Source organism: Podarcis vaucheri (genome assembly GCF_965113315.1).
Source record: "Podarcis vaucheri genome assembly, chromosome: 8".
NCBI lineage: Eukaryota > Metazoa > Chordata > Lepidosauria > Squamata > Lacertidae > Podarcis > Podarcis vaucheri.
Window position 1 is genome coordinate 71,788,422 of NC_138766.1, and position 22,714 is coordinate 71,811,135.

At 41.4% G+C, this 22,714-nt stretch overlaps 2 protein-coding genes across 9 annotated transcripts in view; both read right to left on the reverse strand.

The window, feature by feature from the left end:
- Positions 1-600: 600 nt before the first annotated feature.
- RRM2B (ribonucleotide reductase regulatory TP53 inducible subunit M2B) lies at positions 601-11,078 on the reverse strand. The gene is made up of 9 exons (XM_082235841.1): positions 10,922-11,078; positions 10,054-10,215; positions 7,991-8,107; positions 7,507-7,640; positions 5,117-5,211; positions 4,502-4,635; positions 3,618-3,722; positions 3,221-3,334; positions 601-1,488 (listed from the first exon to the last, which is right to left on the reverse strand). Exons 1-9 carry the CDS (start codon positions 10,979-10,981, stop codon positions 1,336-1,338), a joined length of 1,074 nt encoding a protein of 357 aa, XP_082091967.1. The 5' UTR covers positions 10,982-11,078; the 3' UTR covers positions 601-1,335.
- A 6,105-nt stretch (positions 11,079-17,183) lies between these two features.
- UBR5 (ubiquitin protein ligase E3 component n-recognin 5) overlaps positions 17,184-22,714 on the reverse strand; it is a 66,755-nt gene continuing 61,224 nt past the window's right edge. For all 8 annotated transcript variants that reach the window (XM_082235388.1, XM_082235390.1, XM_082235389.1 and 5 more), the window contains 6 exons: positions 22,480-22,564; positions 21,567-21,722; positions 21,235-21,348; positions 20,061-20,205; positions 19,348-19,433; positions 17,184-18,375 (listed from right to left, as the gene is read on the reverse strand). In XM_082235388.1, the coding sequence (XP_082091514.1) occupies positions 18,163-18,375; positions 19,348-19,433; positions 20,061-20,205; positions 21,235-21,348; positions 21,567-21,722; positions 22,480-22,564 (799 nt within the window). In that variant the 3' untranslated portion in view covers positions 17,184-18,162. The remainder of the gene's footprint in view (positions 18,376-19,347; positions 19,434-20,060; positions 20,206-21,234; positions 21,349-21,566; positions 21,723-22,479; positions 22,565-22,714) is intronic.

Sequence of the window (22,714 nt, forward strand, 5' to 3'; positions counted from 1 at the left end):
TCAAAAAGCTAACTGCATTACATGCCTTCAGTCCATATCCTGGCTAACTGCAGAAGGAAAGCCCTAAGACTTTGCAAAATACCTGCTGGCTTTGGATACAGATTGGAAGACGATTTTCAAGCTTGCTTTCCATCCTATCTGATACAGGGAGGAATGATCCTGGAGCGATCTCTGCTGGCTCCTCTGAAGGACTGGTCAAGCTCAGATGATCACAGCTACAAGCCTTCTGCTTGCACATGAAACCTGTCTGCCTGAGCCCCAATTAAACCAGGAAAGCTCCGATTAACCACAGCTTCCTGTCTCATTGAAACTGAGAAACTTCAGTTACCTGCCTTGAAACAAGGCGGGTTATCAAACCCACTTCAGTATATGGTTTAATACCCTGGCTTATTCAGAAGCAGGTAGTTCTAGTTTCCCATTCAAACTGGGAACCATGGTTAATTAGAGCTGGCCTACTTTAATCATAGCTCAGAAACAAGGGAAGGAACTGCTTGTATATGTAAAAGGCTTGTGCATATCTTGGCTTAGTAAGATTATATGATTGCTCAAATGCAGAGTGTGTGCATCTCAGCTCAATGAATCCAGAGAATGAAAAAACAATTTTTCAGTGCAACGAAAGCTTTAGTTATTACCGTGATTCAACACACAGCTGACCAAAGCAATTCTAAAGGGGGGGCATGGGATAAAGGAGGGCACCATGGTGGAGGACCTGGCACTGCCTAACCCCTGCTGCTTGCTCGAGCCAGAAGGGGAGGGAGGGGAGGAGAATCACTATTGTCTATTCCAGGAGCCTTTCTGTGGGGCCATTCGATCCTGCAGATCTGAAGGCCTGCTGCAATCCACCCTGTTTCAAACCCTACCGCAACACATCTTCAACGCTACTGTACACTAACAAGAGAATTTTAGGGGTACACTGGGAGTGTAAGAACTGTTCTGCCAGTGGAATTCCTCTCCACCCACTGAGCAGCACTTACACAGCATCCTAAGGTGGCTTTGGCCATCTTGAGGACTGCAGCCTTACTGCTCTACATGAAACAGCAAATTGAGGCTTGCACAAATGCCACAATTGTATTACTCAAAAACTGTTAAGTAGAAAAGTTGCATGAATTATCAAAGGGACTTTTGGTAAAGAGGACCCTCCCACACACACACACACGCAGTCATTTACATCACCATCTGCAATAAATATGTCATATAAAAAACTTCATCATGTGCGGAAACATGGAAAAATGTTCCCAGAACCCTCTACTTCCAGTAGAAGAAATAGCAGCTTTTCAAGCAGGTAAGTGGCACGTGAACATTTTTTGCAACACTCGTTTTCTGAAGAAGGCAATCCTAGAAGTCAGCATCCAGAGTAAAAACGTTATCGTTGGTGTCAGCCATAACTGCGAAACGCTGATACTCCGAAACCCTCTTTTCAAAGAAATTGGTTTTTCCTTCCAGCGAGATGTTCTCCATGAAGTCAAAAGGGTTTTCTGCTTGAAAGACCTGAGAAAAAGCAAAGTTATTATTAAATTGCAGTTACTGGCCTAAGGAAGACAACATTCCCACAAATTTCTGGTAGATAACTGCTGGAGGCCTTTTCTACTGAGATAGTACTCCTTTCTCTTAATAGCAAAAAAACCCCAAACACCCTTCTATAACAAGGTCTTTGGCTGATTAAACAACTATGGCCTTTTAAATAAGTTTGTGGAGAAGGGTTTGTTGTTGTTATGTTAGCTGTTTTGTGCTTTGCTTTTGTATTTTTATGCTGTAAACCACCCTGTGATCTTGGGATGAAGGTAGGTATATAAATTTAATAAAAAACAAGTAGAATAATTCTGCCCACAGCCTTGTCTGGGCACAAGCAAAGGCAACAAAGCTTTAATTCTTCTGCAGTTACTTATCTGCCTGCTATATGGCAGCTCCTGAATTAGCGTCACTCTCCCAGCACATCTATCACCTCTTCCACTTTCTCAGGCACCTTTACCAAAGCTAAATTTCATAACTGACAACACATATTCTGAGGCCATTTAGACAGAATGACAAGTCCCACTTTGGCATTACATGAACCAAGCCTGGGCGATGTATCAATCAATACATCGCTCAGGGCTGGTATGAGAATCAAAGCATGCTGTCTGCTTCACCCAGTGGTATATTGCGGGTGAAGCAGCCACCGCTTCCGAGTCATGATTTCTCAGACAATATTTTAATTTGACTTATTGGGCCCTAATGTCTGATACTCAAATTTCAGTGAGTGTTCTATTGTCTCTTTTGTTGTTTTATTTTACTTGTGTTCTTTTTTTAACATAGAGTGGTACTTTGGTTCTCGAACATATAGTGGTACCTCGGGTTACAGACGGTTCAGGTTACATACGCTTCAGGTTACTCCGCTAATGCAGAAATAGTACCTCAGGTTAAAAACTTTGCTTCAGGATGAGAACAGAAATTGTGCTCCGGTGGCGTGGCAGCAGCAGGAGGCCCCATTAGCTAAAGTGGTGCTTCAGGTTAAGAACAGTTTCAGGTTAAGAACTGACCTCCGGAACAAATTAAGTACTTAACCCGAGGTACCACTGTAATCTGTTCCGCGAGTTCATTCGACTCCCAAAACCATTCGGAAACCAAGGCGCGGCTTCCAATTGGCTGCAGGAGCTTCCTGCACTCAAGCGGAAGGCCGCAGAAGCCCTGGAAGCCACGTCAGACGTTCAGCTTCCGAAAAACATTTGCAAACCGGAACACTTACGCCGGTTTGCGCCATTCGGGACCCAATCTGTTGGGCAACTAAGCCGTTTGGGAACCAAGGTACCACTGTACGTTATTTGTTAACAATGTGTTACTTGTAACATTACACTGCAAGTCACCCTGCACACTATTTATTTTGCTGCAGAAAGGTGGAATACAAATTTTCTGAAATTAGTAAGTGATACAAAATGATATAAATAAATAACACAATTAGTAAATAAGATGTACAGTATTTTGCAAGGCGACCTGACCAAAGAAGGACTAGTCAAAACATTCCTGGTTTTATTCTATACATCGTATATTTTATTCCCAAGTGCTTACAGAGCTCAGGCACAACCCTGAAACAAATGACTATGGCAAAACTTCCTAAGGCCCAACCCCACTTACCTGGGAGTAAGCCCCATTGAATTCAACAGGACTTACTTCTTAGAATACATGGTTAGGATTGCATTGTAAGGAGACTAGTGTTAAATGTGTATATCTTCCTGAGCTACCTTACCTTGGAGAAGCCCAGTTCCAGAAGTAACCGATCTGCTACAAACTCAATATATTGTTTCATCAGAGTGCAATTCATTCCAATTAAGCCAACTGGCAAGGCCTCTGTCAAAAACTCCTGTAAATTAGAAAAAGGTAAAATATTTTAGGAGGAGCACAATTCCAGCTACTTAGGAATAACCCATTATAGTCTGATTACCATGTTAACAGAGGCCACTTTAAAGAGAGCCACAGCTACAACACACTGAGATCTGGAGATGTACGTCAAGGTGCTACATCCTGAAGCAACTGCAGCGACAAACAGTGACTGGTGCAAAAGTGAAGTAGAGCAAGCACCTGACATTTTAAGAGGAATGGTATTTTGGATGCAGAAGAAGAAACCCGAAGACTCATCGTCTCACCTGTTCAATTTCAACTGCATTGACAACAATCTCTCTGACTCTTTCTTCTGAAGGTTTATTCACTAAGTACTGAAACATTAGGCAGGCAAAGTTGCAATGGAGTCCCTGAAAAATGAGAATGAAATGGAAAATAAGCGACACTTTGCTTCTACAAACCAGCAGCAAAAACTCTCTTTTCCACTTTTATTTATGTATTTAAGGTGCATATATATAAATGTGTGTGTGTGCGCACGCCTTAAATACATACACAAATATATCCATCCATCCTAAAGTAAACGTTAAAAGGGCCAAGCTTTTTACAGCAACACCCACCCACAATTTTAAAAACTGAATAGAACTAGCCAGAAGACATTGATAAGACAGCAATATAAAGCAGCAAAGAAGAGAACAGGGCTCTCCTAACAACTCTCAGCACCCCTTGACAAACTATGGTCCCCAAGACTCTTTGGGGGAAGCCATGTTGTTTAAAGTGGTATGATACTGCTTTAAATGTATAGTGCAGACAGGGCCAAGTTGGCTTCCAATCCACCCACCCTGATTTTTCATATTTTAAAAATTTCAAGACAGCAACATGCATTATTAGTTGGGGGAAACACATCATTCTTATTAAAATGAGCTGTGCATAATCTAAAGTGAGACATTTACACTATTTTAGTGTATTTAGTGTATTTATTTAGTTTATTTCAGATACATTTACACTATTTATACATTTACACTATTTACACTATTTCAATAATTCAGATACTACTGGTTGTTGTTTTTTTCAAAAAAAATCAAGCGGGGGGGGATTTCTAGTATCTGTGACTCTTTTATTTGGACGGTTTTGCTTTCAGAGAACAAGACTGGACCCCATTTTGAACATCAACCCCCCACACACACATTACTTCATCTCGGCTAATGAGTTCATTGGAGAAAGTGAGGCCTGGCATCAGTCCTCTTTTCTTGAGCCAAAATATAGCCGCAAAAGAACCAGAGAAGAAGATCCCTTCGACGGCAGCAAAAGCAACCACTCTCTCGCCTGTTTCAGGGGAGATAAAAAAACACACACACATTATGGTTACAGAGTTCAGACACCAACCCCTCAAACTGTAAAATAGAACGTTGCAACATATAAAAGGAGAGGAAATTCCAGTACAAATACAGTAACAATCTGCACTGAAAGCAACATAATTAACAAGAAAACAAAATATTTTTTAGAGAACACAAAAATCAAATGCAAAAATGCAGTATGAACTCGAGTGTCCCTCCTCTCCACAAACCCCCCAATCCTGGTAGTCTTAAGCATAATTTATAACCAGCTCATTCAACCACCTTCAGCCACAGGATAACACAAACCAACACCATTGCCCCTCCTTCCTGGTCTCCCCCTCAGGTAGGGTCTTACTCTATACCAGTTCAGTTTCTTACACTGAGAGGTATTAAACAACTTTAGAACACTCAAAAACATTATTTCAACTAAGGCACGTATAGTGGAAATGCATTACTCAGAAGCAACCTACCAAAAGTGGCTTCCCTGTCTCTTATCCACCTCAGTGCCCAGTCAGCTTTCCTCTTGACGCACGGCATTGTTTCAATAGCATTAAATAAGAAGTCCCTGGAAAAAAACAAACCAAAAGATAGCAAGAATCTGAGGCGCCAGTATCACGTCCGTGCATCGGACAATATGGGTGGTTCAGCTATGTTTTACCCAAAGCGGACCACTGTAATTAATGAACATAACTAAGCGAGGCCTATTAATTTCAACAGGTCTACTCAAGAGTAAAACGTAGTTGAATGCCACCCTAGGGCTGTGCAAGGCACCCCAGTACAGTCTGGAACCCAATTTGGTAATCCTGATCAGGCCCTATTCCAGCCAGATCACTCCGGGGCCCAGTCTAATCTGGACCAAACTCAGATCCTGAACAGGATCAGGGCCTTGTGCAGCCCTAAGTGGCAAGAGGTGTGGGGAAAATGAGATGATACAAGCAGCCTCCTTCCACCGCCTCCCTGACCGCAAGTTTAAACAGGGTTTCACACAGCCGTATCTGAAGCAGGGGGTCACCCACAGATGGCTCAATCCTCTCGTAACAGATACATGATTAAATGATCTTCTGAATGTGTGCACGTTATGGCAAAACAAGACGTTTCTGCATCTTGAAGAACGTTAAGGCACAAACCTTTTTCAGAACCTGCCTTCAAACTAGAAGGAAATATTAACTCGTTTCACCACTGAGTAATTTACAGCATGAGTGACAAGGCTATTTCATTTCAGCACATTAATTCTGAAGGAAAAGTCACCCTTTGGTCAACAGTGACTAGTGTGGTAGGACAGACTGGACACCTGTCCAGGTAAGCCACTAGTGAACTTAGTGACTGCTCTGTCTTTAAATAAGTAAAAAAACCATATGAACTGGATAGGGGAGAGAGACGAAACCAGTATTCAACTGATTTCTACCTTTTTACCTCGTTTCTCACATCCAGCCCCTTCATGGAAAAAGTTATTCACCGTTCTATCCTAGCTACACACATTTTCCATCTTTGTAATTTTGCACAATTTTATTCAGGGCTGCATGTATCCTGCGATTTCATGAAAGTGCTGTGTGAAGCCTTAATTGGTGCAGAATTCCCAGCATTTCAAGAATCACGATTTTAAAATCATGTTTCTAGTCCATATGACTGGCCATGAGCCCTGAAGGTGTTTTGTAGAATCTCGGAAGTTATATTTCTAGAGGTCAATGAGAGGGCCTCAATACCATGCAGTTCCTTGCTCTTTCTCATACTTACTTGAAGCTGAATTATTCAAATTAAACAAATGCATGCAGTTTCTTAACTTGTATCATTTATACAGAGGAAAGTTTTTTTTTAAAAAAAAAAGTTCAATTTTGGATTACTCTGATGAATATTGGTTCCTATTTTTAAGCACAAAAACACATACTGCTCTGAGTTTAATGAAACTCCTGCTATGATAATGAGCTGCAATGAACCTTCGCCGCAAGCATACCTGTGAGGAGATTGGAAACGTGGGAATCATCTGAAAGAATGATTTGGCTCTGACTTCTCCTAACCATAAAGGGTAAAGGGAACCCAGACCATTAGGTTCAGTCGTGGTGGACTCTGGGGTTGTGGCGCTCATCTCGCTTTATTGGCCGAGGGAGCCGACATACAGCTTCCGGGTCATGTGGCCAGCAGGACTAAGACGCTTCTGGCGAATCAGAGCAGCGCACAGAAACGACGTCTAACTTCCCACCAGAGCAGTACCTAGTTATCTACTTGCACTTTGACATGCTTTCGAACTGCTAGGTTGGCAGGAGCAGGGACCGAGCAATGGGAGCTCACCCCATCGCGGGGATTCGAACCGCCGACCTTCTGATCTGTGGTTTAACCCACAGCGCCACCCGCATCCTCTCCTAACCACAGTTTAGCTTTAAACAAACCACAATATCTAAGCTGAGAAGTCGCAGTGAACTGTGGTTTGTTGAAAGGAAAAAGTAGATGTTTTTACCTCCTCTTCATAGAAGGAAGGGAGGAAAGTTGGAACCAAGTCCCACTGTGGCTTAATGCTATACAGTGGTACCTCGGGTTACAGACGCTTCAGGTTACAGATGCTTCAGATTACAGACTCTGCTAATCCAGAAATAGTACCTCAGGTTAAGAACTTTGCTTCAGGAGGAGAACAGAAATTGTGCAGCGGCGGCGCAGCAGCAGTGGGAGGCCCCATTAGCTAAAGTGGTACCTCAGGTTAAGAATAGTTTCAGGTTAAGAAGGGACCTCCAGAACGAATTAAGTTCTTAACCTGAGGTACCACTGTAGTGATCTCTCCTGTTATGTCTGAACCAGGACAGAGTCATTCAGTATGGAAAGAACACAATACAGAAATCCTCTATATTGTGGCAATACTTACGGTGATTACCTTTTCTCAGGATCCTTGATGTAAGTGTCTATTAATAAACTGTACATCTCTGAGTGAACATTTTCTATTAGTATCTGGAAGCCATAGAAACAGCGAGCTTCTGGGATCTGCACTTCCTGACTAAAACGTTCCACCTGACAACAAAAGAAGGTTAGAGGTAGTTCACACATATACATTCTTAACAACTCATAGAAGGGTGCATGATTCTACCATCACTGGAAAGCACTACATTTGATGTAGTTATCAGACGACAGGAAACTATGGCCAAGGGAATGGGTGTTTCCTATCAACACTTGGAGCTGCAATCCTCAAGTGCCAACTTATCTAAGGACCTTAAATATTTGAACTGCTTGCTCAAAACACTAATGGCAAATAAGCCTTGAGGTCAAATGCCAAAGTGTTTCATCAGCTTGGCTGCAGGTGCTGAAATAGCAAATAAGGCAGGCAGCACAGGGTTAGAAAAGCAGCCCATAAAGTATCTTACCAGGTTTTCGTTCACAATTCCATCGCTGGCTGCAAAAAAAGCCAGGATATGTGAAATAAAGTATTTTTCTTCAGGTTTCAGTTTGTTCCAGTGAGGAAGATCCTTTGATAAGTCAACCTTTGTGAGGAAGAAGAAAAATTCATTGCAAATTTATACTTTAGTGGTTCATTAATAACTCTGTAAGACAAAAGAAACTCTTGAGGGAAGTGAAATGGCAAATTCTTTATTTATTAATTTTCTATACTGTTTTTTCATCTGTAGATCTCAAGGCAGCTCACAACACAAAGATACAAGATAAGAACACAAAATACAAAAGAACAAGAGCAACAAAACCAAAACAAACCAATATCTACCAACCCGCCGCATTCATATAGTTCCTACAAAGCTTCTCTCCACGATGCCTTGTGCTTCATTTAAAGACATTTGCAGGGACTGGATAGTTTGCAAGTGGACAGGGAAAGAGGATGCCCATAACTTGTTCAAAGACATGTTATTAATTTTGTTATTATCACCACTCCTCCAAAAGTTGCAAAATGGCTAACAGAAATAACAAATAATAAACACGAAACCAATACAATTAAAAATGAATTAATTTAAGAAACAGTACACTAAATATGCCAGGATATCTGTGCTATCTATGATCATTTCTTGTTAACTGTTCCCTGCCCCACTGCAGGTGTAAATACAATCATTTCAGGAGTTATCATCAATCTATTATGGTAAAATTTTACAGGTGTATCTATCTAACATATATATCCCTGTTCAGGGAAGTTTTTAATGTATGATATTTTAGTGTGGTTTTTTTTGTTTCTATGGAAGCCGCCCAGAGTGGCTGGGGAAACCCAGCCAGATGGGCGGGGTACAAATAATAAATTATTATTATTATAAATTATTATTATTGAGCTCTCAGTGTCACTGACTGCAATTTTTGTATCTTATTGCCATTCAGTTACCGCCTTACCATTTTCTCCTTTCTCTAGTCCACAAAAGCTTGTGCTGTAATAAATGTATTAAGAGTTTAAGGTGCCACATAATTCTTTTATTAATACGCTTAAAGTTCATCCACACTCAACAAGTCAGACACAAAAAGATGAACCAGCTGCTTCCAGAAAGACTACCTAAAACAGCACATTATCAGTGGCCCATATCAGTGTTCAAATGCCTGGGAGAAGACAAATGTCTTTGCCTGGTGCCAAACAGATGACAATGACAGCACCACGTGAGCCTCTTTGGGGCAAGTGTTAGTTATGTATCTACAACTTTCAGCACCCTTTACAAGCTACAGCTCCCAGAATTCTTTGGGGGAAGCCATGACTTTTAAAGTGGTACAAGAGTGCCTTAAATGTATGGTGTGGTTGTGACATCAGTGAATGGAGTCAGTCTTTCGTCACCCTCTCTCCTAGCTGTCCCTAAAGTCTGGCTTTCCTAGGTCTCTTGACCCTTCCTTTCTTTTTATTCTCCTATACGAACCAAAACGCTTAAGTGGCTAGAGGAACTCCCCTACGAAAAAAGCCTATACACTGTTTGAGGTGTTTTTAGTTTAGAAAAAAAGTAAGGGTGGTCATGATAGAGGAATATAAAAAGATGCATTCTGTGGAGAAGCTTTTCTTCTTCTCTCATAATACCAGAACAGGAGGTAATGCAATGAAGATGAATGTTGGAATATTCAAGGCAAAAAAAGGCGTATTTCTTCACACAGTGCCTAGTCAAAATATGGAAGTCATTAAAAGATGTAGCTGTGGACACCAATTTGGGTGGCTTTAAAATGGAATTAGGCAAATTCTTAGAACTATCCACTAAGAATTATATCAAATTCTAAGGCATTTGGAAGCCACTTGGGAACTGGATACCCAGCTGCCTCCTCTTCTGAAATGTCCTGAAATGTTTCAGAAACGTCTTGAAAGTGGTGTTGAACTACGCAAGTGGAGCATAGACTTAAGCTTGCTTTGTTTGCAACCCCATTGTCACTGTGGAAAAACTGTGACACCTCTAACACAGCAGGACACAGAATACACACCTGCGCGCACAAACACATCCTTCCCTCTGCATGTTGCTACACTCACCTCTTCTGCTGTCCAGAAGGAAGCTTGTGCCTGCTTGTACATTTTCCAAATGTCTGGATACTGGATGGGGAAGATGACAAACCGGCGAGGGTTTTTCCTTAAAAGAGGCTCTTCGCCCGGTTTTAAACCATCCTCAGTCTCACCTGAAGACGGCAACAATCTCTAAAGCAAGAACACAACGAGTAATCAATAACATCGGCCCAGAGATGGAAAGAAGATAAAAGTCTCAACCAGAGAAGAATGGCAGATTAAGTTGATGAATTATGCTGAAATGGCAAAAATGACCGGAAGAATAAAAAATCAGGAAGACCAAAGTTTTAATAATGGGGGAAATTTATAATTTATCTTAAAAATAATTGTAAACAGTTAAAATAGTTAGTAGGATTGGAATAACACTTGTAGTTTAATGGTGAATTTTGAATATAACGGAGATGTAAAAGATCTGGATTATTATAAAAGATGCAGGAGTAAATGACTAACACTGGGACCCAGAAAGGGGAGGAGGGAAGTCCAGGAGATTCTTGGGAATCTTGTTTTTCTGATGTATGTTGCATATGTGATTGTAAAACTTTATCTGAAGAACCAAATAAATAATTTTTCGAAAAGTAAACGAGCACAAGAGTCGTAGAGGGTGCGCTGGTTTTCTACGCCGCCTCGCTGAAAACTCAATGACGTATTATATAACCTAAGTTTTACTCGGAAGTCAGAGCCACGGAGCGCGGCGGAGTTGACTCCCGAGTAAGCGCGAGCATAGGATCGCGGCCCTGGAACTCGATCCTGCGTGCGCCTGCTCGGGTGGAAGGGCCTGATCCCCAGGAAACGCGCGCACCCATCCGGGGAGATGGAGATCCCAATCTGCCCTGCTCACCTCGTCCCCCTGCGGCCTAGCAGCGCCGCACGACGCAGGGCGCTCCCGTTGCTCGCCCATGGCCCCGCAGCGGGCCCGGCCCGGGAGCAACGCCGGCGAAGGGAAGGCGGCGCCGACGATGGGGGCCTGCGCGCAGCAGCAACCGGCGGACCTGCAAGGGCAGCGGCGTCGGAAGAGACCACGACTCGGAGGCTCCTCCTCCCGGAGGCGGGATTGTGTGCGGCCGAAAGGGAAGGCAAATGCTCGCGCTTCCTCTGCAAAACTGAGTGTCTCTCCTCCTCCTCCTCGTCGTCCTTTAAGTCAAGGCGCAGACACAGGTCGAGACAAACAAAAATTAAATTAATAAATAACCCGTCTGAATTCAGCGCTCTGCCTCAGTGGCCGGGAAGAAGTTTAAGCTTAAAAAAATGTGAACTGAAAGGTATGTAAAATAATGTTTTAACATGCAATCGAGTTTGCATGTTCACCCGTCAGCCATGGGTGCTTCAGTTGAGATTTCTGCATTGCTTGGGGTTTGAACTAGATGATAGATCTGTTATTATGCTAAACTGATCACCCCAGAGGATCTTGCCCCCTTAAGAGCACTTATTGGTTCTACCTGAAGATACAGAGATTGAACTTGATCAAGCTTTTGAAGGACACCAGATTGGGCTGTGTACACGCCTATATCTTTAAAACCCATTTTAAGCACATTTCAACCAACAGAGAATTACAGGCCCAGTAGTTTGTTAAGGAATTGTAGCTCTGTGAAGGTTAAACTACAGTGCCCAAAGTGTTTTGAAGGGATCAGAGTTCTCAAAACAAAAATTAATGGCAAAAAGCTTCCCGAGGATCTCTCCAAATGGGGTGAATGGACAACAGAATGGCAAATGTGATTTCATATAAGTAATATATAGGAATAGAGTTTGAGCTGTTTTAAGTGCAGTAAACTTATGAGGATCTGGAAGCTGGCTCCTCTCATTGCTAGATGGTCATTATTTCAATGGACAGCCTCTGTTGGAAAGCATCAGTTGCCAAGATAATATGCACAAAAGGATATTTGAAGATCACAAGGCATACAGAGAACATATAATCATCACCATCAAATTTTTTATTCGCATCACATACAAACATCCATAAGCAAACCAATACAGAATTCCTGCCTTCCCAGTGATACAAAACATTTGTCAAATGAAAGAGGCAAAGCAGTCTAACATTGCATCTCTAGGTCTCCAGGGAGATCAGACATCTGCAATGTGTTTCGACGACAAAAAACCAAATAAAAATATTTAGCCACTAACTTGGTGAGCTCCTGATTATTCCCCAATAATAGAAAATGTATGACCTCTAACTCTGGTTTCCATTTGGGATGCAGAGTTGATCTAGGAACTGCTGGCAGAGATCAGCATATAGTTTACATTTAAGAACCATATGTGTAAGAGTTTCCACCTGATGGTCTTCACATGGGCAAATTCTTTCTCCTTCCACCATTCCCGAGAACCGTCATTAGTGGAAGCATCGACTTGAGCTCCGCATTACTTGTGCAGTTTTTATTAGTTGAGCTCCGCATCAGCTGTGTGGTTTTTATTAGTTTTATCAGTTTTTATTCAGTTTTTATCAGCCTCAGTATTTTGTCTACAACATTTGGCAGCTTTTCCTTAACTAATATATTCACAAAGCTTGAGTTAAAAGCTCAAGTTAAAAGTCTTAGAGAAAGTCCTGGAAAGTCTCGGGGAAAGCCTTAATTAGCTCCAGCTCGATTCAGTCTACCAACTAATTATCAGCAGGAGTGGCGATTAATTGCTCTATTTTGGGAGGACGCCGAGCTTTCCGATTTACAGCAGAAATTAGTAGCGGCTGCATCTCCAGGGAAATGACTAGGAAAAAGAAGCGACTGGTCTCATCTCCACAAGTGAGCCCACAGCAGAAGTGCAAGCAGGGTAACTGGATGATTTCGTAAGAGGACAGAATTCAGAACGTACCACATCCAACAGAGCACATTCCCAGGTAGGTGAGGACGCTTTAATGGGTGGAGATCACCCAGGGGAGAATGCTGAGACGAGCGCCCATGAACTATCCCATGAACTACTACCACAGAGGGCACCGCTCTATGCGGAAATACTCAAGGACCACTGTCTGCTGACTGCAAGAACAGTGGAGGAAATTAACAGCAAATTAGAAAAGGCAACATCTCTTTTGACTGAGTTGGTGCTTCTGGTGACCAGAAATGGCTCCCTCAATTCTAAAGAGGCCAACCACAGCTTTGCCCTTCCCCATGACCATCGTGTACAGGGGTGTAACTGGTCTGGACTTGATAACGGAGAGACTACAAATAGTAAAAGTAACAATAGTGAAAGTAGGGGCCTAATCCTACAAAGCACTCAAGTAGCTCTCGATATATATCCTTTCAATGGTAAGCTGCCTTACTGGAAAGCAACTGACAGCATGAAGAGAAATTTTAAGCAGAGAACATATGGAAGAAGGCATGAGATTATATGTTAAAAGTAGCACTTGGTATTCGGCCTGGAACCTCATTGGTAACCAGAGCAGCTCTTCTGAGGACTGGTATCCTGCGTCTCTTTGGCATGCCTAGTAATCATTCTGCTGCACTTTGGATCAGCTGTCATTTCTGAACATTCAAAGGCAGGCCTATGGTGCAGTCTTGAGGTTAGTAGGGCATGCATCACAGTGGTCTGTTACTTGTTTATCAGGAGAGGGCGTAGCAAAAGTACCCTCTGGTTAGAAGAGAGACACTCCTGGCCACAAATAACACTCAAGCACCAAGGAGCAGAACATCCAAGGAGGAGGAACTGCAGTGACACTGTGGAACTCCCTGCCAACTGAAATTAGGCAGACGCCCCTCCTTGCTGAGATTCAGATACGTGACTAAAACTTTCTTGTTCCAGTATGCTTTTTAAGGTAGTGTTCAGTTGTATGATCAGTTGCTCAGAATTGTAATATTTTGTTGAAATGAAGAAGTTCATTTCTTACATTGGGAGGCAGTTTGACTAGACAAAGTCCCTTCCAAACTCTCTGGTTCTGTGGTATGGATTCAGCTAAACAGTTGCGCTAGTGAGAGGAGTGCACTACTACGAGAACAATCTCCCCTCTCCTCCCCCATGGGCCCCCCAAATCAGCTCTAGGGGGTCAGGAGAGCCCTCAAAACTCACAGGGGGGAGGCAGCAAGATCGTTCCACCTAGCAAGCTGAAATGCTTGTGCTGATGGAGCCATGGTAATAGCGCAACAGTGAAGTCTACCCTCTGAGTCTATTACCACCTTCAAAGCTCTGAAAAGCTATAGGCTATATACATGTCTGTAGCCTATACATAAAGCTGTAAACCTAGAGGATTAATTTGTCATCCTGTTTATAACTTAATGACTGCAATCCAAGCCAGAGGGATGACTCAAGAAATGTTCCGCTGAAAGATGTCATAGCAAAACCATATGCCCATCTCAGCCTCCAAGGTAACTTGAATGGACACTCCTTCGCTAAAAGTATTTACTTAGGTATATGACCCTGCAAAGAGGGTTGGGCATTATCTCATTCGGCAATAATCACCATCTGTTGTTGACCTCTCTTTGGTTCCAAAGTTGACCTTTGCTCAGTGTCTGGCCAGCCAAAAAAGCTTTTGGAAGATTGTGTTGAAATTCTTGCAGTGTAAGGAGTCTCAAAAGATTTCATCCAGTGGTATTCAAACATTTATCTGGGATGCATACCAGACTTGTTTTTTAAAAAATATATCCTAAAACTCATGCAGCACTTTTGTGGGTCATGCAGTGCACTGAAGATGATGTCATAGATGGAGGTGCATAAGACTATAAAGAATCAACTCCACCAAGACCAGAGTAACCCGTGAAAATCAGTTCACCTAGGAAGCTAGAGAGCCTTAAAACAAATGGATTTCATGTATATTTCAATCGTTTCAAGATCACTCTTGCTTGCAGGTGCCTGGTAGAGTGAAATAAAATATCCATCTCCTGCAACTTCCACAAACCCCTTGGCACATAATGGCAGGGGTGAATGGAGAGCTGTATTCCAAACCATCTTAGCATTGGTGAAGGCTTATCTGCCGCATAATTCTTATTTGTCTTTCTTTGCAGTACTTGTACTGTACTTTTCAGTTTACCAAGATGCTTATTTCAGGGATTTACATGTGATGATTTACTGGTGTCTTTACTATTAAATGTCCCATCTCAAATTCTTCGTACTGTGATAAATATGTTTGCTCTTACATTTGCCTGTTTCAGTTGGGTAGCACAGGCCTGCTTGCCAAACAGTAAAGGATATGTAAGATAGCAGTTGTTAGATATCTAAACAAGTTTATATTTAGTTTCAAACTGCTGCTTGCAAAATGAGACAATTTTTGCATCGTATGTCTGCTTGAAAGACTGAGGCCCCATTTAACATTTGCTGCTCACTCCATCTCAGGTTAGGCTTAACTAATGGAAAAATAACAAAAACAAGCAATATACAGTGAATAATTGTGAACACACAGTAATAAAATGTGGCACAAACAGGCTGCGGTGCTTGACTCTCTCTCACATTGTCCTTGTGGATGATGGTGACAGACGACCCCTTCCCTACCCCCTGACACCATCTCCTGGCAGAAGACCAAGAACCCATGGTCAGCAGGCCAAAGTGACTCACACATGTTAACTTCAAGCCAATGGGCTCAATAACTACCAGGGAAACAGGCTTGAGAAGAAACCCAGTTCCATTTTGAAATCTGGGAGCATTAGTATCAGCTTTCAAACCAGCACTGTGTTGCAATACACAATTGAAGAAACCACATCTAGCTTCAAAGAACTAAAGTTTTCCTATTGCTTTTTCTTTTACTCTATACCACATATTTAAAAGAAACTAACTTAAGCCAGACAGCAATGTGGTGTACAATTTTAATAAACATTTCTTATGAAAAGCTTGATACTGTTCAAATATACAGAGAAAAGCTATTTATATAGCTACATATACATCTTGAGTCAATGACTACAGCATAAATCATTCTAGCTTTCCCCTTCGGTTAGAGTATCAGCAAAGTGTTTTCTACATGTATATATTTTCTTTTTAGGCTACTATATCGGGCTTGTTGACTGTGTAGTTTTATCCTGCTGTGATTGTTGTAAAACAGCTATGTTATATACATAATTATACATATAACATATGGATATGCTATATATACACAGGTTATATATAACAATACTTTACAATATACACAGCCTTTCATAAGAGGGCTCTGGAAGAGATTAACCTTATTAAGCCTCAACACCTCAGTGAGGTAGGTAGCTATCATTATTTTACAGAATGTGAGTAAGAGGCCCAGAGACATTAAGTAACTTGCCATAAAAGCCAGTAGCAGATTCAGGAACAGAATCCAAAACTTCATATCCACTGAATACATCACCAGAAACTCCATCCTTATCCCTCAAAGGGCTGTCAAAGGGGAAACTAATTAGTTCATCAATACATGCAGGGGGGGGAAATATTTTTAAAAAGCACCTGCAGTTATTCCCTAACTATACAAGTCTGGCACAGTCACCTTTAAGAGAACAAACAGTCTTCAGAGTCTACTGCATGGAGGTCAGAGATGTGCTCTAGCGAGCTTCCCCAAGGCCTGTCAGATTTTTCTGTAGAAGGCAGCCATTCTATTTTTAAGCTAAGGCAGAAAGGGGCTTGAATGCTGTTGTTAAGGGTGAGTGGGGGAGAGGAGCAGTTTTCCACTTTGGTAGAAATTTAAGCAAGTTTGCAGCGATGTGCTGTTCTCTCCCCATTCACCCCCCAGCCAAGAACCACGGGCACAGGGGAACAACTGAAGCCAAACAATCATAATGGAAAGAGCTTTATGTCTAGTAGGAGATGGTGAGCAAGCAACAACACAGAGCCTCCCCCTTTCGGACATCACTTAAGAACTAAACAAAACAGGACCCTGGCGTACTGAAATACAAGAGGACTCTCTCCCCTTCATTGTAAAAATGTTTAATTTAAAAAAAAAAAGCAAGCACTCAGCGCACCACAATACATTTGGCAAACTTTTCTTTGTGCTGATTGAACAAAACTACATTACGCCTCCATCTTGTACAGCCTGGTGAAAACAAGAGAGCTTGCCAGGGCAGGGCAGTTCTGCTAACTGTAAAATGTGGGCTGAACTCCTTCCATTTCGACTGAAGATGAGAATGAGTTTTATTCACTTATGCAATTTAGAGTGGCTTAGTGAATGACTGTGGTGTGTGGTGATAACTAGGATTATACAGGCTATATAAATAAAAACTATTGTTTCTTCAGTATGACTTTGTACTTTTGTCTGTAATTTATTAAAAACTGTAACAAGATACTTAAAAAAGGCTAGATACAAAAGTAGTTAAGCTGCTCACGAACATTAAATTTCTTCAAAATGTACCTTCAAATAATCATGATCTTATAAACATTTTACAGTTACCAGGTAGTGCCTAGGCTGAAATTTTAAACAGTCTGAGACACAGCAGAACAAGTGTCCAGGTTGGAGTTGGAAGTGGAACAACCTTCTGACTGATTGCTCGAGGAAAGAGGGATACAAAAATGTTGATTGTGAACGATTAAATACTGTGCATTGGCTTCCTTGTTATGTACAAAAAGATCCTCACTAAGGTATACAGATTACATGCAAAACATTAGTGGTGGTATTTGTGTGCCAGAGTCCAATGCAAAGAGACAAAACTTGCAATGGCAGTGGTTTTTTTGTAAGCAAACGTGAATGATTTCAACTCTTAGCTCTAACTGGCAAGAACTTTTTACAAGTTCAATATACATGATGCACAACTGCAGCCAACCACAAAATTAAACACCATTTAAAAAAAAAGTTAAAATAAAACACAGAACATACTTCATCTTTTATTTTGAAATTCCCTACTCCCTCTATACATGAACCTTTGCTGAAGCACTTTCCACAAAGGCAGCAGTGAATTTTCTTAGAACATTTTACATATTCCTTCCCCACCCTCCCCCAGCAAAAAGCTAAATCACAGTGTAATTTATATTGTTCTGCTGTCATCTTTGGCTGGGGTTGGCCAGGAAGCCGGCAACTAGCAAATGGTTACAGTCCGACATTGCTAGTGCTCCTTCGGCCCCTTGGGTTGCAAACTTAATACAGGAATGTTGCATTTAGTCATTGCAATACCAGCAGGGAGAGTATGACAGCATTAACTTTCATAAACTTTTATAGACAAATGGAAAATCTACAAAAAAACTAGCTATTAATATTACACAGCAATACACACTTTTTATACTCTACACAAAACCAAAATTTTTGGTCTTAATGGCGAGTAGCAACTTCTGCTTGAGAATCTGTTTAGAAGAATACAGAGGGACATAAAGGCGAGAAATACAAGTGTTCGCTGTAGGAAGGTGTTGGTCATCTGGCGGCCTTATCGTGATGGATGGCATGGGCTGAAATCCTTCTTCGCTAGCAGGCAAGGATGGGCTTGACGTCCAGAAATAAACCTAAGGTGCAAATAAACAGTGACCTGTTAATGATTTGGGGAGGGGGGAATTCACATGCCAATTTTATATTTCAGTGGCATGCGGTGAAATTTATCGTAGAGGGACAGTTAGGGCCAGAGGCGCCAGCTTCCAAGGGCAATGGGGGAGGGGGGGAGACGTTGCATACATGACGTCCTGATGTCACACACATGAGAATCGGCCTTTGGGCATGTGGAGGGAGGACTCTTGGACCCCATCAGAGCATTGTGCTCTGGGCTTTGGGAAGCAGGCACCAGGTTTAAATACTTTAATACTCTAATTTACTGGGAACATTTAAGGCACTAGCCTAGTCCCTCATGTCCACACTTCGTTGTTACTAATGTTACATCCCTTTATGCCAAAATCCTGTAGATTCAAACAATATTTAAGATGTTATCTGTCAGCACCATCTTTGAGTCTTTGTTTTTCCACAAATAATGGAGCTCTATGGTAGAGAAAATAATTAACACAGAGCTTGAATTGGTTAATAACCAGTAACAGAAATCTACAATGCTCAGATAACAAATGTGAAGCATTTCAGAAAATGACCATCTCATTATTAGTTTTATGAGAGTAACTAAAAGTAATCCACTCGAGATTCTCATTGTCCAGTCTTTTAAAAAACTCAAATGTTGAAATCAGAACTAATGCCCAAGGGGAAATGTTACTGATTTTCTTTTTTTATGGCAGACTCTGTATTATATTGTAGCCTGATTTTGATACTCCCCCCTCAGCTTCAAAAGAGGTTTGAAATGTACCAGGAGGAACCAATCTTGAAGAGACTCCAAATCCCAAACTCCTGAGTGATTGAAGTTGCTCTTTGGGCCCAGGAGGAAATGATACCATACTGGGGTAGTTAAAATAAGAAACTTGTTTTTCTCCCCAATGTGGAGTCATCTAGTACCAACAGGGATTAACAAATCCCATATGTTGACCAAAAGAAAGAATACTTACTAGATCTTGCCTTTCAGTCATACTCATCTTCTCAACTATGGACCAAAACCAACGTTTGAACTGCAAAAGCTTTTCAGCGTTTTCTCCTGTTCAGAAATGAAATAAATTAACAGAAGAGCAGGCAGATAATAACATTTAGTTGTGGATATCAGATACTGGACTTAATGGAAATACTCTGGTTGTGCAATTAGCAACAACCAACTATGAATTAAAATGCCAATAAGAGCAGACAGAGAGATCTAAGGACATGGTTTCACTAGATTACTTTTATTATGTAAGTAATAGTTTATATTAGAAAGGTCTGAAGAGACTGGTGTGAAGGAGAAACGGATAGGCCATCTGCACTGTGATTTTTGTAGATCTGCAAAAATCTCCAAATACAATGGAGAGACATGGGGCTGGATGCAACCAACCCATTCTGCTAGCACTCTGAGCAAGGATTCCCACTAGGGCAACAGGGCTTTCTCTCCCTCTTCACTCCCCCAAAATCTATTCTGGAGGGCCAGAAGAACCCCTAGATCAGCATGTGACAGGAGGAGAGGGGAGATCATTCCATCAGACAAACACAAATGCTTGCTCACACTGAATTTCCCCCATAGTCTGCATGCTTCAGAAAACATTGCATTTGTCTAACCAATATGAAAAGGGGAAAAAAGCAGTCTGGAGCAAGATTACTGCTGCACGACTAAAGGATTACACAAATAATTTCATACCTGATTCATCATTGAAGGACGTAAAGCTGATTAGCATTTGCACATTAACTTCACCACAGCCATTTACGAGAAGCCTGAAATCCTCTGCTGTCAAGTCTTCTAATGAATTCTTTGGAAGTACATCCAGCAGACCTTTCCTCATTGCCTGAAAAAGCCACAATAATTTTAATTTAAACACTACCAGGAACTGCAGATTGGCTGGTTACTGCACAACTAGATGGAAAGAACCAATGACTGGCAGATAAATCTGTTTGTCATGGCAAGTGAGCTATTGTCTTCTGGCAAGCATTATGAAGGGAACCCTGCACTTGGAAGATGGAGCTTGGCGACAGGGTTGTACTGGGCTTTCTGAGTTGTGGAGGAGAACTGAGAACTTTACACGGCCTCATGTAGAGGGACAGAGCAAGGTCAGGAACAAGAGGAGAGGCAGAATCTTGGGGTTGCAGCAAACAAAGTTCTACTCAAGAGTACTGAAGCTGCTGGACATAAGTAAGCAATGCCCCTTAATTTCCATGGGTCTATTCCAAGTATTACTAACATTGGCTCCAACCCTTGGTGTTTACAAGCTTTGGCCTGGCTATTAAGGTCAGCCAACATTTGCGGACACCCGATTTCTAGCATGTTGAGTTATAGCAGGGGTCCCATTTGTTCCTCATGACATGGCTTGTGTTTACTTCTGCATAGGAATCACCAGCCAATAAGGCAGCACCTTCACCACCCAGAAAGTTATTATAATCACAAACATCAAGCGAGATACTTTTTTCATCTCAAGGTATTAATACAAAATTTCTACTTCTCTTTTTCCTGATTGAATGGCCAAACAAACTAAAAAGTCAACTTGCACCAGCTGTCAGAAGTGACACCCGGGAAAAACAAAACACCTGGCCTCCTTCCTCCAGAAGGGGAGAAACTAGAAGAGCAGAGCCTGAAGAATAATATGCTCACACTCAAATCATAAGGAAGACCAGCACTTCCTGTGCTATTTGTAAATTTCACAGGGGCCTTATAATCCTGCAGGTGAGCAGTAGAAACCCTCTTGGCAACTGTTGTTTGCTCAGTTTCAGGGACTGCGCAGGAATTGTGATGTATCAATTCAAAGACACAGTTCTATGCAAATTATCAAATGTGAGTAAGAAAACATCAAAATAAGCCAATGCCTTTCAACCATACTTACGTGTAGAGGTTGTTCTGCAACTACTAACATTCTGTGCTCTGCGTATTTTCGGACATATTCATAAACATTTTGAGGAGTGACTGGTATATTTACACCATTGGAGATAAGTTCAACCTAGGAAAATATTGTGGAAAAGAATATTTGATATAAAAAAATCCAACTACTTAAAATACTTACAACTACCTCACATAATGGAAACATATTCCAAGGGGGATTTTCCTCAGCCATATGTTTTGTTAAACTGGCCACTAATATTACAGAAGCATCCATCCATTTCCAATTAATAGCAAAAAGGGGTGAATGGTCTGAGTAACGGGGTAACTGCTGTTTACCTGTCCTCCGCCTTCCTCTTTGCATAGGTCTATTGCAAATGCTAAGTCCATTGCTGCAAAAACTGCATCAGCATCTGTACTTTGGGAAGCGAGGATAAGTTGCCGCAAACTCTCATACATTACCGGATCGAAAAAAGCAAAATCATGCCAGTTAACCTGAAAATAAAATGCACATGTAAAACATCACTTTTAGTTTTCTCGTCAGCTCACAAAGACAGCTACTCTACTGAGCAGTTTTGCTGTTAAGAAATTCAAAAAGCTTTACAAATATTGTGGCCATACCAAGCAAGTTAGTCAGAAGAAGCGTTATGTCCAAATCTTCTGTTCTTTCATAAGGAAACAAATATGCCTAGTTCAGACATAACATTCCTCCCTCCTTGCACACCTAACCTTGGCACTGCTTTCCTGACTTGCTCTAAATTACAGTTACTACTTATGTGCATGCCAGGAAACTTTTTTGAATACAAGCCACAATATCAGGATAAGCCTAGAGGGCACCATAAGGGAGGGAGGGCACACTGCTTTCTCTCATGTTATGCCATGTCTGATCTGGGTCTATGTCTCCGTTCAAACTTACGCCCATGGTTAAGAATGGTTAACGGTCTGAAACACCCTTTGAAATAGGTTTGCACGTCACAGTTTTTCCTGAGGGGCCCTGGAGGTGGCTACAAAGTACAATTTCCTAATGCTGAAAGAAGCCTGAACATGGAACTCTGGAGGGAGTTCCCATTTTCTGGTGGAAAAAGTACACAGAAGAGGGAGGAAGAATCACTGCTTTAAATGGAAGGTTGAGTGACATAGCGGCAATATCCAATTAACCAAGCTCTACATTTTAAACCAAGCACCGCAATTTTAATCAAATAACACTGCAGCCCTATAATTAACTATTCTTACGATTTATATGCAAGTTTACCTTTCTGCCAAGAAGAACTTTTATTACATGTCGATTTAACGTGATGGGGCAAAGTTCATTCTGTAGCAAGCATAAACCTAGAATTCTGAAGAAAAAAACGTATCAGAACAAGAAGTTTTGTTTTTTTTAAAAAAAGAAAAAGTGATGAAGAAACCAAGTCAAAAGAAGACCATCCAAGCAAATGAGAACAATTACCGTATTTCTCCATGTATAAGACTAGGTTTTTAAACCAAAA